This window comes from Lacerta agilis, chromosome 13 (assembly GCF_009819535.1).
Source record: "Lacerta agilis isolate rLacAgi1 chromosome 13, rLacAgi1.pri, whole genome shotgun sequence".
Lineage (NCBI taxonomy): Eukaryota > Metazoa > Chordata > Lepidosauria > Squamata > Lacertidae > Lacerta > Lacerta agilis.
The window spans coordinates 564,666-580,986 of NC_046324.1; the positions used below are offsets into that span (position 1 = coordinate 564,666).

General features: G+C 44.9%; 1 protein-coding gene across 2 annotated transcripts; it reads right to left on the bottom strand.

The window, feature by feature from the left end:
• Positions 1–573: 573 nt before the first annotated feature.
• On the bottom strand, positions 574–16,321 carry DNAJA4 (DnaJ heat shock protein family (Hsp40) member A4). Of its 2 annotated transcripts, XM_033166635.1 has the most exons (8): positions 16,275–16,321; positions 10,314–10,454; positions 9,402–9,582; positions 7,570–7,674; positions 5,973–6,200; positions 3,899–4,129; positions 2,638–2,738; positions 574–904 (listed from the first exon to the last, which is right to left on the bottom strand). In XM_033166635.1, the coding sequence occupies exons 2-8, from the start codon at positions 10,443–10,445 to the stop codon at positions 689–691; spliced, it is 1,194 nt and encodes a 397-aa protein (XP_033022526.1). In that variant the 5' UTR covers positions 10,446–10,454; positions 16,275–16,321; the 3' UTR covers positions 574–688. The 2 variants fall into 2 exon arrangements, with proteins under 2 accessions (XP_033022526.1, XP_033022527.1); XM_033166636.1 differs by lacking the exons at positions 9,402–9,582; positions 16,275–16,321 and having other exon boundaries at positions 10,314–10,439.

The following is a 16,321-nucleotide window of genomic DNA, read 5'->3' on the forward strand; positions in this document are numbered from 1 at the left end:
CCTTTTGGGGGGTTCAGGTCAAAGTTGTTGAGTTTTTAGGGATAAGGAAAACCCCATTTTTTAAGAGTGCAAGGGAAAGTTGAGCTTTTTTAGGGGAGCCAAAGCTGATGAGCATCTTTGGAGGGAGCAAGTGATCTACTGGTGATCTACCACATCCAGTGATCTACCAGTAGATCACGAGCTACCTGTTGGCCATGCCTGCAGTATACAAAATGTTTCTTTCCAGCAGGGGGCACCCAAGCATAAACATCAGAAAAAGATGCTGCTTGCATGGAAGTTCTTAAGCTTTTAGCAGCTGAATTCCTATTGTGTGTCCTAGCTCCCTAAGCCGAGAAAGCATTTAGTTCCCATTCCAGAGAGATGGGGTGAGAGTTGCCCTTTTGGTTAAGAGTCCTCACACACCACACTGAATGGTCTTGTTTTATTTGAAGCAATACTTCAGTTTTACAGCACAACAGGTTTAGAGAACAGCCCATTAAGCTGAAACTGTATAGCTGTTTTATGTAAATAGGGCTCTGAAAGTTATTTCAACCAAGTTGCAGTATACTCAAGTCTTGTTAGAGGTTTTTTTTAATGAACGCTTAAATATATAGTTACAAAAATGATACTCAGCATATCTGTGCTGAACATGACAAGTGGCTTCAAAGGCCAATTTTTGAATCTGTCACACTAGCAGTCCACCTCCGGTTCAAGATGTCTGACACTGCACACCAGTTCTTGGACCTTCGTCATCCTCCTCATAGGCTTCCCCATGATTACGGAAAGCTCGCTCTCTTGGATCAAATTTAACAAGATCAACTTGATCCATATCTTCTGAAATCATTACTTCTTCTCGTGGAGGAAGCAGAGCTTCTAACAAGGGTAGCTGTTCCTTGGAAAGCCACTGATGCTCTGGGAATGCAACCTGTAATAAAAAGGCAGCATTAATGTAACTAGGAGACTCTTGAGTCCCATGGACTGCAAGAAGATCAAACCTATCCATTCTCAAAGAAATCAGCCCCGAGTGCTCACTAGAAGGACAGATCCTGAAGTTGAGGCTCCAGTACTTTGGCCACCTCATGAGAAGAGAAGACTCCCTGGAAAAGACCCTGATGTTGGGAAAGATGGAGGGCACAAGGAGAAGGGGACGACAGAGGATGAGATGGTTGGACAGTGTTCTTGAAGCGACTGGCATGAGTTTGGCCAAACTGCAGGAGGCAGTGAAAGATAGGCATGCCTGGCGTGCTCTGGTCCATGGGGTCACAGAGTCAGACACGACTAAATGACTAAACAACAACAAATGCTCACATCCTGCATTTGGAACAGCAGCTCCTTGAACACAAGCAAAGACCTTAAGGCTGATTTTGTTAACTACCATGAGGAATTATTGCCACTGTCTTGCAGATAGCAGGGTAGGCAATCTGGTGTGTGGAGGGGTCAGACAAAATCAAGCACCCCCTCCCTCGTTTTGTCCCTCAGCTGCTTTCTACCAAGCTGACACAGCATGGCTTTCTCAAGATAGCTTACAATATAAAACAAGCCAGCAATCCCAAAGTAAGAGCAGATTAAATGGCAGAGCTAGTAGGTGAAAACTTTGCTTAAAAGCTATTCAAAGGATCCCAGATGCCATTAAAACAAGAAAACAGGGTGATGCTCATCTGACACTGAACAACGAGTAGCTTTTAGATAACATGGCTGGGGAGAGAATTCCTTTGTGCACCTCCCTACCCCACCTCTGAAGAACACATTTTGGCACATCCCTCCCATTTTTACAAATCTCTGCTACTGCTTCATGTGCACAAACCCTGAAGCAGTAAGCAATAAGGGACAGTTGAGGTGCCTCATGAGCTTGCAGTTCAGCCTGTGTTTCAAGAACGCTTTGCTGCTTGTGTGGCACCTACAGGGCACAGCCCAAGTTGCTAACTTTACAACCAGGGGCGTAGCAAGGTAAATTGGTACCCAGGGGCAAAATAATTTTTGTCACACCCCCCCCCCCAGACATTGGAAGGTCAGGTGGTACCCGGTGCGGAAAATTTCTTGTCAACCCCCCCAATTGATTCCCCCCACCCCGCAAAAATGGTTTTTACGTTATTTCATATTTTCTTACAAAGGAATAACAACAAGTAATAATAAAAACTTTTATTTATATCCTGCCCTCCCCGGCCGAAGTCGGGCTCAGGGTGGCTAACATCAGATACATAACATTGGTATAAAATCAAACAATTAAATTACCTCCTAAAAACATCTCAAAATCAAATTAAAGTCTAATTAGATGGCTTTCCACAGGGTTAGGGTTGGGAACAGTAAGTGTTCTCTGAACTGAAAATTCAGCCTTCACGACATAGGAAAACAGCCAAGTGAACAGCTATTTTGGTGGAGGAGGGTCAAGATATTAACCGATATGCATGAAATTTCATATATAGCTATATAATTCCTAGTATAGTAAGATAAGACCTTTGGAGCAGGCATTTTAAAAAAAAATCTTAAAAAAAAATGTTCCTTGATAATTTGTCACCCCCTCCATTATGGAACCTGGGGCGGGCCGCCCCCCCTTGCTACGCCCCCGTTTACAACTGCCCATTCAGTTGGAAATGCAGTTCATCCAGCTTGTAGGCAGATAGATTCAAACAACTGTTTAAAAGCAACTAGCTTACTTACCAAGAACTGAATTATTAGGGAACCTTTTTCCAATGGTGACTTGTAAATTGGCATTCCCTCATTTATGATGCATTTGACATCTCCATGCTTTATTACTTCACCTGTTTGAATAGTGATTACACACACTTAAGTATGAGGGTAGTTTGTTAGCTTTCCGAAACCCCTTTCCCTTGTTCCCGACAGTAAAATGATACATGAAACCCTACTGAATCAGACCAAGGGTGGTGGTGAGGAACCTGAGGCCCACTGGCCTAATTAAGGTAGGTTCTGGCTCAGCTCAAAGGGTGTGGGGCAGCTTACAAAGCCTTTCAAAGCTCTGCAGAGAAAAACATTTGAAAAGGGCTTCTGACAATCTGGACAAAAAAAAGGGGGGGCATGATGTCATCGTGACATCTGTTAACTGACAGGTGAGTGACTCTGCTCTCCTGTCCAACTTTCATAGAATCCTAGAGTTGGAAGAGATCACAAGGGCCATCCAGTCCAACCCCCTGCCAAGCAGGAAACACCATCAAAGCATTCCTGACAGATGGCTGTCAAGCCTCCACTTAAAGACCCCCAAAGAAGGAGACTCCACCACACTCCTTGGCAGCAAATTCCACTGTCGAACAGCTCTCACTGTCAGGAAGTTCTTCCTAATGTTTAGGTGGAATCTTCTTTCTTGTAGTTTGAATCCATTGCCCAGTGTCCGCTTCTCGGGAGCAGCAGAAAACCACCTTTCTCCCTCCTCTATATGACATCCTTTGATATATTTGAACATGGCTATCATATCACCCCTTAACCTTCTCTTCTCCAGGCTAAACATACCCAGCTCCCTAAGCCGTTCCTCATAAGGCATCGTTTCCAGGCCTGTGACCATTTTGGTTGCCCTCTTCTGGACACTTTGCTCAAGATGGGTGGGTGGGGCCCTTTGGGCTAAAAAGGTCAGCGTAGTTCAGCATTCCACTTCCACATAGCCAATCGGATATTTGGAAAGCTCAAAAGCAGAACTTGAGGAGCTATAGCCCTTTCCCACTGTTCCCTGCAATGGGTTCTGAGAGACAATCCCTTTTAAAGCCATCTAAATTTGTGGGCATCACATCTCATGGAAACCAGCTCGTCTTTTTGTCCATCCTGTCTCCAATCATCAGCTCCAGTGGATGATCTAAACTGGTTTGCAGCAGAAACTCATTAAAATCAGTATCTTAATGGAAGCATGCAAGCTGCTAATTAAATACCATTTGCTAAGCATTTTTTTCTTTAACAAGGTAGACTCAACACCTACCTGCTTTGGAAGTTATTACAAGGACTCTGTCATCCAAGGTATCAATTGTCTTTTTGAAGCCACACAAGGCTTCCGTGAGCTGAATTTTCATTTTCATAATTAAGTCGTTGCCTCTTCTCTGAAACACTGGGTGGTCTTTCTGATCTAGCACAATGATGACATCTCCAGGCTCCAAATCAGGTTCCTGGTCACCTTCTCCGTGAAAAACTATTTTCTGACCATCTTTCATACCTATGAAGCAACACATGCTATCAAAGAAATCACATTCTGATGATTTGTCAAAACAGTGCCAGCAACCTGAATAATGGACATCCTGTAACTTCCAGCCTACGGCAAGTTAGGAATACTTTCAAAAGTTCCAAATTATGTGGCCTCATTTCCAAAATAAAACTGATGCTTTAGGAATGCTTTTTAAATTTCTGACCAAGGGTTTCAACAGCCTTGTCCTTTTGCTTTCCCTCCCTTATAACAAATCATATGTATTAATATAAACCACTACAATCCTAGCAATCACAATGCAATGTTAAGTATGATTGCATGAAGACTGCTTACTCTGCAGTGTCTTTATAAATGTGTGTGAGGAAGAGGGTGTGCTGCAAATTAACTCTAAAATGCAGCCAACTGTATAAAGGTAAAGGTAAAGGGACCCCTGACCATCAGGTCCAGTCGTGTCCGACTCTGGGGTTGCGGCGCTCATCTCGCTTTATAGGCCAAGGGAGCCGCCGTTTGTCCGCAGACAGCTTCCGGGTCATGTGGCCAGCATGACAAAGCCGCTTCTGGCGAACCGGAGCAGCGCACGGAAACGCCGTTTACCTTCCCGCTGGAGCGGTCCCTATTTATCTACTTGCACTTTGATGTGCTTTCGAACTGCTAGGTGGGCAGGAGCTAGGACCGAGCAACGGGAGCTCACCCCGTGGCAGGGATTCGAACCGCCGACCTTCTGATCAGCAAGCCCTAGACTCTGTGGTTTAACCCACAGCGCCACCTGGGTCCCTGCCAACTGTATACACTGGGATAAATTATCCTAGTCAAGTTGCAACTCACCCTATTTTTCGCTCCATAGGATGCACCGGACCATAGGGCGCACCTCATTTTTAGAGGAAACAAGAAAAAAATATTTTTCTGGTTTTCCTCCTCTAAAAGCCGTTTTTTTTAGGATCAGCTCAGATTTGTGCAGCGCTTTTGCAAAGGGGGAAAAGCAAAGAGGAAAAGCCCTGTTTTTATGGGGTTCAACTCACATTTCAATAGCTTCTTAAGGAAAGGGAGCCATTTCTACTGTTTCCAGACAGATAATCTAATCAGGCAGTCACGTCACTGGGGAAACAAACAACCTCCCTCTGCAGCACATTCAACAATGGAGGCCTGGGTAAGGGGGTGGGGCTGAAAGGGAGCCAGGGACTCTTATCTCTCTCCCGATCTCTTGCTGATCAGCTGCTGAACGGGGTCCTTTCAACACCCCTTTTTCTCTTTTGGCCCCTGGGCAATTCGGCTCCAGGGACCACCATTCACTCCATAAGACGCAGAGATATTTCCCCTTACTTTTTAGGAAGAAAAAAGTGCATCTTATGGAGCAAAAAATACGGTAAGCAATGAAGCACAGCAAAGCTTTAAAACGGAGGAACGGGAAATCCATCCATCCATCTCTTAGTGCCATGCTACTCTACTACTGCTGCCTTCTGAAACAAATAAAACATACTGTATGGGATCAAAATTCCAAAATTGAAAATTTTGAAAGCATCAAAATTTGAGATACTGTTTATGAATTATTTTAATCTGCTGTGGGTTCCCTACGGGGCAAACAGCAAGATAAAAAATATTGCATGCCTATGTGTCTCAGTCTTCCTTTTACCATGTAGTTACTTGAGCAATGAAATTCCAGTCCTTGAGGATCACTAGGATACCTTAGTGCCTTGTGGCAGTGAAGCCTTGCCATGAATGTCGTGCTTGAAAAAGGAAGCAATGGGCATGTGCAGGAGGGGCCAGGCATTGGGGATGAGCAAAGAGATATTCCCTCATGGGCTGCCAATTTGGGTAGCTAGCTGCCTGGGAAGGTTGGGTGTGATGAGATCCTTACCTTTGTCAATGTGTATTTCTATTATTTTTTTCTCTCTAACCACCTTGTTGCCATTGCAGGTGGTGCATCTGTCTTTGGGATTTATTCGTTCCCCTTGGCCTTTACAGTCTGGACAGACAGTCTGGATTTGCTGCACCATTCCAGGCGCGATCTGCTGAACAAGCACCTGCACTCCTCTTCCTTTGCATGTAGGACACTTTTCCACAGCACCTTTCTTTCCACCGAGGCCTTGGAAGGAAATACATATGCGCACACACAGTAACTCCTAACGTTTCCTGATGGCAGGCAGCAACCAAGCTCCCGTTACCAATCTCAACATCCGTGTATAGCTCTCATACCAGGCCACACCAAGTGAACAGGGCTTTGAGACTACATCTTAGCTACCAATTCAGTGCCAAACATTACTCCCTCTGAGTTCTGCGTCTCCCTGGATCTGGCATAATTATTCAAAATAATTCAAAATAATTGAACAGGTCTAAGCATATTTATATACAGTTTGGACAACAGCAAGGAAACTATTTGATTAAGTCCACAAACATTGCTAGGCTGGTCAATAGTTTCCAGTGCACTCTTTGAACAGAGCAATCTGTTCACTTCTCATGACTTTTCATAAGACTGCCAAATATTTGACAATAGCCTCGAGAAGTGCAGATCAGTTGGAATCCTATCAGTTCACAATTTATGTGATATACACATCAATACACAACTGACGTGTATCATGGACCAGAGATAAACACATTTTTTAAGAGGATCATGGCTCATTTTTTTATAGCAATCATTCTCGTTTTGTCATTAAAAAGAATGATTGCTATTAAGAAAATGAGCCGTAGCCTGTTTCAGAGGCAAATACGTCTGAAACAGAAAGTTTCCCGTTTCACCCCTTTGTGGATTGAGATTTTGGATCTTAAGTTCCCTTGGGGAGTGAATTTAACTTGGCAGCTTGTAGAAGAATAAGAGTTTCCTAATTAGGTAAACTATATTTTATCCATTCCCATCCTCAGAGGTTTGTCCCAAAAGTGCCTTCTAGAGTCAAATGCTCCTTTAAGATCAAGAAAAGGGAAATTCCAGAAAATACCACTTGCAGAAAGACTCTGCCTCTGTGGACAGACACAAATAGAATCCGGTGCACAACTGGTTGGTTGTTAGTAGGGAGTGGTATTCAGATGTATTTAATTTCGCCTTCTTTATGTTTACTCAGGATGGGGATAAGATGGAGATAGGAGCCAGGTTTCTGCACCATGCAATGAGGATTCGTGAATGCTTAAACAACATTAAGTGTTAGATGCAGGTTTCTGATGAGTGATTTTATCGTACTGACCCATACTGGAAACTTATGTATATGTCAATAAAGGTTTGTGAATTTGAAAGAATGTAAATGGCACATTCTTGATTTTAGATTTAAGAATCGTTTGGTGAGCACTGCAAGTACTTCCTGAGTAATCACACCCACAAAATGCTTCTGTGTCTGACTTTAATGTATTCAAGACAGCTGGTGCCTTCAAATATCCCTGCATGTAATGTTCAGCTCACCAGAGGCCTTTAGAACACTTTTTGGGCACAGCCCAACTTCTATATTCAAGTTCACCGAGTCATTTACCTTTGCACTTATCACAAATTACATTCTTCTGAAGTGCCAGCTTTCTTGTGGCTCCATTGTACAAGTCTTCAAGGGTTATACTCAACTGATGGACAACGTTCTTTCCTTAATGAAAATGAAGGTCAGATGCTTAACACAAGATCCCCATTTCCAATGTTCATTTTAAGCTTTTTAAAGCCTAACAAGCCTCCAGAATGGAATGTGTACCTTTTACTAAGAGGAAACTGCTTCTGGACCACAACAGCTCTGTTTCTGCAATATGGCTTAGCTTTTCAGAAATTACGAAGTTGGCTTCCTATCTAGCGTTTTAATTTTTTCCCTTTTTACTATCTGTAATGCCACACATGGACAAAACCAAGATGAAATTCCCCTCATCTGGCTTTATCATATATGCATCCTAGGCAAAGAAGCACGACACGGCAGTTCCTCCCCCTCAAAGGCCATTTCTTGAAAAAACAGCCAGGCCTGCCAGCAACCATGGCAAGATCTAATTTAAAAAATTGTACTTGGGAAGGTTGAGCAGGGAGCATGTGTTGTTGGGCACTGCTGATTATAGGCAATGGCATTCAATGCTCATCCATGCCCACCACCCAGTTCTTGAGCTGGGAAGGCTGGGAGGGAGGCAGGGAAGGATTGTCTGTTTGGCCCTGTGTGATCAAAGCTGTTTGGAAACTTTCTTAGAGCTGTTGACAATCCCTGCACATTTACACTTGCCAGAGAATGGCATGGCACTTCTCACAGAATGTGTATTTTGAAGCGTGACTGTAGTCCTTAATGGGGCTCTACATGGTGAAAGGGAGCAGGGGACCACCTGCCCTCTGCACATTTGAGCACACGTCTGATGGGGAAGCAAACTGGCTACCCCAATGCACAGAGGGGGAGCTAGGCAGGCATACTGTCAGGGTGGGGTCAGTGGCACAGCCTTGCTTCCTTGATCATGTGGAGCTCTTTTGTCAGCTTAGGCTATTGACCAGAATGAAGTTGGTCCTCTGGACAACTTACCTCTATCCACTTCTTTCTTTAGACACTAATGGGCAGTGCTGAAATAAGTATCCCTAAACCAACCAGTTTTCAAATGCATTGTATTAATAGTTATAGCCCTCAAATTACAAACACTATTCTAAGTGCAGAACGAAATCCCCCCCCCCAAAAAAACCCCAAGGGGAAGCGCACCAACTCTCAAAATTAGTATGTTTCATGGATATGAAACTAAAGGACGGACTAAACTATCCTGGTTTGGGTTCTGCATTTTTTTGTTCAACACCCCCCCCCTTTTTTGGTTCTGAGGTCTATCACCTGAATCTAAGCATTATCCAAGATAACCTCAAGTTACAGTAAGATATTGTTGCCATGGTATTCCCAGAATGGAAAACAGGTGCAACAGGGCCAACAAAAGTCAATCATTAATAATAGTAGCTTTGCCTTACAGTAAGGCCGAGAGAGCTGCCTCATGAATGAACCCATCAGTTGCAGTTCCCATTGGTAACTACAGTGGAACCTTAGTTCTCCAACACCTAGATACGTGAACATTTCAGCTCCCAAACGCCAAAAGCCCAGAAGTAAGTGTTCCGGTTTTTGAACTTTTTTGGGAAGTCGAACATCCGATGTGGCTGTCGGCTCTTGTTTCCAGGGCGCCCACACCAATCGGAAGCAGAGCCTTGGTTTTCGAATGTTTCTGAAGTTGAAAAGACTTCCAGAATGGATTACATTCGAGAACCAAGGTACCAGTGTAAGTATTTTACACTTTGGACACAATACTACAGTAGCATTCTACATTTTTGTCTCAAACACTAGAATTTAACTGATGCAGTATTTAAAACACATGTGCATACCTCTTCTTTCTCTATTCATTCTGCCTCCACCACCAAAGAACATGTCAAAGATGTCCATGGGGGAAGAGAAATTGCCGCCACTTAGGCCTCCTTCTTTAATAGCTTGCTCCCCACCCTGGTCATAGAGATCTCTTTTCTTTGGGTCTGACAGAACTTCATAAGCCTGGGATATGAGTTTAAACTAAGAAGAGAAAGAGACCCTCTAAATAGCTGGCTAGCAGACAATAGTTAAGTTTCATACAAGTGATTAAGAAAACTCCTCAACATCCATTAAAAGACTATTCAGTAAATATATACCCAGCAAAAGCAGTGGTCTACCTATTTTAGAGGTTTTTTCCTGCAGTGGTTAATATAAGAAAAAGCCAGGCCAAAATAAATGCTGTAAAGGAAATTAGCAATTGCTAGCAATATATCAATCAGCATAAGCACTGCTCACAGTACACCACAGAAAATAAAAAGATATATACAGCATTACTCACTGAGGAAAATGCTCTGCTGCCTGCAAGACTTCCCATCCCTGGGTGCAGATGGAACCCAAGAAATTACTAGCAAAATGCCTGTCATTTTGATGGATAAAATGTAATCTATATTGTAAGGATCTCCGGAATAGTGTGTGTGTGTGTGTGTGTGTGTGTGTGTAGATACTCTGTATGGACACCCACTGTACTTGTACTCCTGCGCATAGAGTACCTGTTTTAGGATTACTAAGTGTCAAATATTGGTCATCCATCCCCACTACAACAACTAAGCGCAGTGATTTACTCCCTTCTGCAAAAGACCAGCCACTTGCTTTCACGAACTAAAAAAATAAAACTTGTGCCTCCTAGCTCGTGTCTCAACTGAACCAATGTTGCCCACCTGCAGTTGCCTCCCTAAGACCCCCACTTCACCCTCTCCAACCAAAGTCCATACCCGCTCGCCCTCGCTGGGATTCTTGTCCGGATGGAACTTCAGAGCTAACTTGCGGTAGGCCCGCTTGATCTCATCCGAGGTGGCACTTGGCTTCACCCCCAGTGTATCATAGTAGCCCGTTTCCTTCACCATGGCAGCAGCCTGAGAGGATGAAAGAAACAGAAGGAATCAGAAGACAGCACTCAGGTTTTTCTTCATCAAATTTCCCTCATTTTGCTAAAGAATTTCCCAACCTGGAATGCAGGTTGTCATCAAATATGTTTTGAAGGCACTAAGAAAGCTTTGTACAGTGGATGCTTGGGTTGTGAACGCGATCCGTGCGTGAGGCGCGTTCGCAACCTGCAGCGCCCGTAACCCACAGCGCTGCATCTGTGCAAGTTGTGATTCGCCGCTTCTGCGCATGCGCCGAAACCCGGAGGTAACCCGTTCCAATACTTCCAGGTTCGGCACATTTGTATCCCGCAGCGAGCGCAACCCGAGGTATGACTGTATATGGTAAAAACCTGAACTGGGTACTGCCAATTAATCAAATGTTCCCTTTTTAAGGTGGGATTTAAGGCAGAAGAACTTGTAAAAATACAAATGGCAAGAACCATTTTAAAAGTATGCTCTTTCCTTACACACAAAGTAAATGTTTCATTATTTTCTGCATACATTTCATTGTCTGAACACAAAATATGCTTTCTTCAGAACTACTGTACAACGTAGTGTGCACACACTCAGAGGATGGCCTCCAAACCACCCTAAATATCTTTGCAGAAGCTTATGAAAAGCTTGGCCTATCACTCAACACCCAAAAAACAAAAGTGTTGCACCAAGTTGTACAAAATAACCCCTCTGCAGCACCACAAATCCAACTCAATGGTGTAACGCTGGAAAATGTCGACCACTTCTCCTACCTAGGCAGTTATCTTTCCACAAGGGCCAACACTGATGCCGAAATCCAGCATCGCCTGAGCTGGAAAGAGTGCGGCTTTCTCCTGATTGAAGTGTTTGAGGACTGGGACATTCGTAGGGAAACCAAAATGCTTTTTTTTTACAAAGCTATTGTACTACCAACCTTACTGTATGCTTGTGTAAATGTATACTTTAATAAATTAATCTGAAATGGACACAATTGAATGAACACATTAAACAAGCACAAAAATTGTCCCAGACAGCCCTTACTTTTTTCAATTATCAGAACAAATATCTTCTGGTGCAACGGGATTCACCCTTCCACTCCTCCTCCCTGCAGCTCCCCCAAACTCTGCTTAGGATGGTGGGAGAACCTCTGCAGCAGGTTTGAGGATGGTGGGGGGAACAGAGAAGGGGAAGTCCACTGACAGGGATATTGGCTGTTGATAAGCGACTATGTATTTTGCATGCCATTTTCAGTCACATTAAAAATATTTCGGCATCTTCATCTAATGCAAGAGAAAGGCATTTTTGACCTGCTCATATTATTTCATTTCATCTACTTGAGGGGACTGGAATTTTTTTTTCAGGCATTGATAACAGAACATAATAGCAACACAGCATAGATTTTTAAAGTTTTGTTTATTTAAAATAGGTTAAATAAGTATGGAAAAACAAATTCCCATTAACGTAGGAGAGCAGAAAAAATCCAACAGAAGGCCCACATCACTAGACACAGAAATTAACTACCTAAAAATGACGAAACTAGTTTGCTCCTCTCCTTTTTTAAAGAGTAGCCTAGTATCTAATACACTGAGCTATGAAACAAAAAGGCCTTTAGCTCAACGGCAGAGCATTTGTTTTTGTCTGGAGAGTCCTTAATTCCCAAATCCTGGGCATCTCCAGCTGGCTTTAAGGAATGACTGCCGCCTGAAAACCTGATGCCAGTCAATGTGCTGCACTAGATGGACCCATGGTCTGACTTGACGCAAGGCAGCTTCTTCAGATCATGTCTCAGCCTGGAGTTTTCTCGAAGGCCTTAGGTGAGACACTCAATGCTAGCCTAGCTTGCACAGAGAACCGCAAGGCCATAAGCTAAAATAAATTATGACATGGTAACAAAAATGAAGCACTCTTGAACATTAGAAATGGGCCGTGGTTGTTCTCTATAAGGATGAAACTGAAGGTTTCCAGTTTGACTATCCCTGTAGCCACCAGTTCATTCTTCGTCCCTCAGTTCCCATTTGTCACATTAATATTGACCTACCTCACTGGATTGTCATAAATATATATATATCTGATACAAATGCAAGGCATTACTAAGACCGCTCCAAGTGTCCTCTTTTTAACCCCAGTCCCATACGAGGTTAAGAGCGTTAAAACCGTAGTGTTTGCGTTAACAACTACAAGGCAACTTACAGAAAACCCTCTCAAAAACACCACGGAAACACTATGTTCCGTTGCATACTGTATTGGAAATTATCCTATTGTACCAATAACAAGTTCTACTTGATGCAATTCATGTTTCTTCATTAGAACTAATTCACCAATAACTACTTTCACTAGTCTGATTTGCATGTATATCTTTATAACACTATTCTCAACGAAAAACGGTGTTTGTGCCTATTGGCATCCACAACACCAACAAATGCCTTGCTTGAATCGTTTACGTTCCCTCTCTCGCAGCAGGAGCTTCCTTCTCTGCCAAGTCTGAGCCAGGGCGGCCGGAGGAAGGAGCGAGGGGTGCCTGGCCTCGGCCTCCCAGCCCCGCCGAGCCCCTTCCCTGCGGTCCGGAGGGCCCCCTGCCAAGGACAGCCAGAGGAGGACGCCCCCTGCCGGCAGCGCGGAGTCGGGGGGCTCCCCGAGGATCATCCAGCCCAACCCCGATTTCCATTCCTGCACTTGCAGATCTGAAGGCGTGTACAGCGGCGATTCCTTTCTCGGGAGCCGCGTCCGCCTCTGCCCGTCCTTCTCCCGCATTCAGCGCCCGCACCTGAGCCTCACCTGCCCGTCTCCGGCGTCTCCCTCGCGCGCTCCGTCGCGTCTATTGGCGCCGCGTCCGAGAGCCTTTTATAGGCTCCGCCGCGAACTTTCTGGAACGACGCCGCCGCGACGTCACGACAAAAGCCTCGAGAAACTTAGCGGGACCAATCGGCGAGCGCTGGGAGGCCGGAGGCTCCGCCCCCTCCTTTCCGCGCCCATTCAGAGGGGAGACGAGGACGGAAAGGGCGCCTCGACCGCGCGGAGTTGCTAAGCGACGGCCGCCGCAATCGGCCCAGCGCCGTGAGCGAGAGAGGGGCGGAGCATGAGGCCCCGCCTTTTGTCGCCGGCCGAGCGCCTCCTGGATCCTTCTCGTTGCTTCGCGCGCGCCGCTCCTGGGCGCCCCGGTGCACAGCAGCCCCTTTCTCCGTTCCTTCTCTTTCCGCCTCCCCCCTTCTCCCTTCCTGCATTGCAGGGGGTAGACTAGATGACCCTCGTGGTCCCTTTCTTTCCCACCACTCCATGATTCCTGCTGGGGGCGCTTGGAGGAGCTGAAGCCTCGTGGCCTCCCGCGTGGGAATTACTTGGGCAAGACTGCCCTGTGCAGCTGGGAATCGCCAGCCCTGCGTATTTCTTACCATTAATTTATTAAATGTGTTAGTCTCCTTTTTTGGCCCAATGCATAGCGACTTGCAACCTAGGCCCTCGGCTCACTGGTCGACCTGCAACCTCTGGCAGGTGTCAATCACCTGCTGTCATAATTACATCAGAAGATTGAGAGGTGGAATTGTCCCACTCACTTGCTAAAGCTGTCACCCCACCCCCACCCCCTGCAATAAGGATCTGGAAAGCCAGGCCAGTTTATTTACTTTAATGCATTAATGTTGCCCCCTTTTCTCCATGGAGCTCAAGGTGGAGTCCATGGTTCTCCCCATCTCATTTAATCCCCACAACAACCCTGTGAGGTAGGCTAGGCTGAGAAGCAGCCCAAGGTCACCCAGTGAACTTCATAGCTGGGTGGGGGATTTCTCCCAGGTCCTCACCTGACACTCTAACCACCCCACATAGGTCAGATATAGAATTGCACAGATGCCACTCGGCTATGATACCTGCTCGGAGAGCTTGGGTAACTCTGCCTCTCAGCTTGATCTACCTCACAGCCCTGTGGTTGTGAAGGTAAAATTGGGAAGTGGGGACCATGTAGGCAACCTGGAGCTCCTTGAAGAAAGGATCAGATACAAACATAATAAATAAGCAAATTAAAATACAATTTGAGGTGAGAGTCAATCCCATTGAGTTCCATGAGATGCAATTCCAAGCAAACATTCATATTTCAAAATGTACTAAAACATTTGTTCTCTACCCTCAAAAAGACCTAAATAAATAAATAAAATGTATTAATGATCTGCCCTTTGTCCCAGAGTGGAAATACATACATACCCATGACAGAAAATAAAGGTTTCCTTAGCAGCAGCGGCCAAAACTACAAATCAGCAATACACACCACCCCTCCCTTTTCTTTTGCAATGCAATTATAGATGTGTTTACTCAGAAGCAAGCCCCATTGAGAAAGGAGTGCAGCCTTACAATGCAATCGTACCCATACCTACTCAGAAGTAATTCCCGTCAGGTTTGATGGACAAGTGAGAGCATAGGACTGCAGTTTAAAGCTGGACCTCCTTGAACACAGAAGGCTTTTTTGAGCATTATGCTGGGCATCTTCCCAGTTTTCAGGGCTGAGTGAGGACTGTCACTTCTGAGCCACCTCAAGAAGGCAATGGGGCAGTAAGGTCACTGCCCTGACCAGAAGGGGTCAGATCAGTGGATGAAAACCAATGGAAAGGTTTTGTGCATGCAGCACCAAATACATGTAAATCCAAAGCTCATGGCTGATATCCCACACACAATCCAGAAACAAATTGCATTGTTAGTACCAGCCTTCCTCAACTTGGTGCCCTCCAGATGTTTTGGGACAACAGCTGGAACTGATGGCTGATTAAACCATCTTCAGCATTTAAGATGTGTTTGCATGGAGGGGAATTGCTTTTTTTGTTATGATTTGATCGCAGTGCCTGGAGACAATCTGTCAGGCTGCAGGGACTAGAGGAGGAATGAGCGCTGGGTGCACCTGCAGCTGCCTTCCTCTTCCCCAGCTGCAACAAAACCTGTCTCTCCCACATTGGTCTCTACAGCCACAGCAGGTGCTGTAACTCTCCAGTGGTTTGACTTTAGCTCTGAATACGCAGTCCTCCATTGTCTCCCGAGACAGACAGACGCCAACTACATTTTTATTTTTGTTTTATGTTGTAATCTGCCCTGTGATCTTTGGTTGGGCAGTATATGAATTTAATAATCAAAATAAATAAATGGGGGTTGTACTCCAAATATCTGCAGGGCATTAGCGGTGTGTTGAGGGGGGAGGCTGACTGAATGTTATGTGTGCAACTCCTTCAGAAATATTGGGATGTCTCCAAAGTCAGTCATACTCTGAGCAGACCCCTTGAAATCAATGAACATGACTAATTTCAAAATTGCCACTGTAGGCTCCTTTGGGAGGAATGTAAACTAAATAAAAATTATTCAGGTACATTGATTTCAATGGGTCTACTCTGAGTAACACTTTGCTGGATACAACCTACTGGGCTATGTTGTTCTGCTAGTGGAAGCCAGCACAAGGACTCCTGCCCCCTTCCCTTGTGTCTTCCCCAGGCCTGCTCTGGGGGGTCAGGAGAACCCCCAAAATAGTGCATGGGATGGAGTAGGAGAGGGGAGATGGTTCTGTTTAGTCCAAAGAAATGCTTGCAGTGATGAAGCCATCTCAGAGCCACATTGCATTGCTTGGAGAGAGGTCCATTCAAACTGGCCCAGTAAGCAGAGAGCAAGAATGCACAGATCTGAAGTTCAGGAAAGCCACGAGGGGGTGAAATGCAATTCATATCAAACATCTAGAGAGCTTTGTGCTAGAATGACCTGGCAGTTTAGAAGCAGTTTTCTGAAAGTGTGCAGACATGTTATAAAATACTATCTGGGATAACTTTGATTTAAAGGAAGGAATATGCATGGAATATAAGGAGGTTGTCTTACTGCATTTCCATCAGCTTGTTTGTCCTCAGTTGCTTGTGCATCCACTT

What these genes read in the sequence shown, in the direction of transcription:
- DNAJA4 (XM_033166635.1), bottom strand. Translation starts at nt 10,445, where the DNA reads ATGGTGAAGGAAACGGGCTACTATGATACACTGGGGGTGAAGCCAAGT. An exon ending in AATTTGTGATAAGTGCAAAG is followed by an intron (nt 6,201 to 7,569) that starts GTAAATGACTCG and finishes TTTCCTTCCAAG; the next exon opens with GCCTCGGTGGAAAGAAAGGT. An exon ending in AGAAATACACATTGACAAAG is followed by an intron (nt 4,130 to 5,972) that starts GTAAGGATCTCA and finishes GTTGCTTCATAG; the next exon opens with GTATGAAAGATGGTCAGAAA.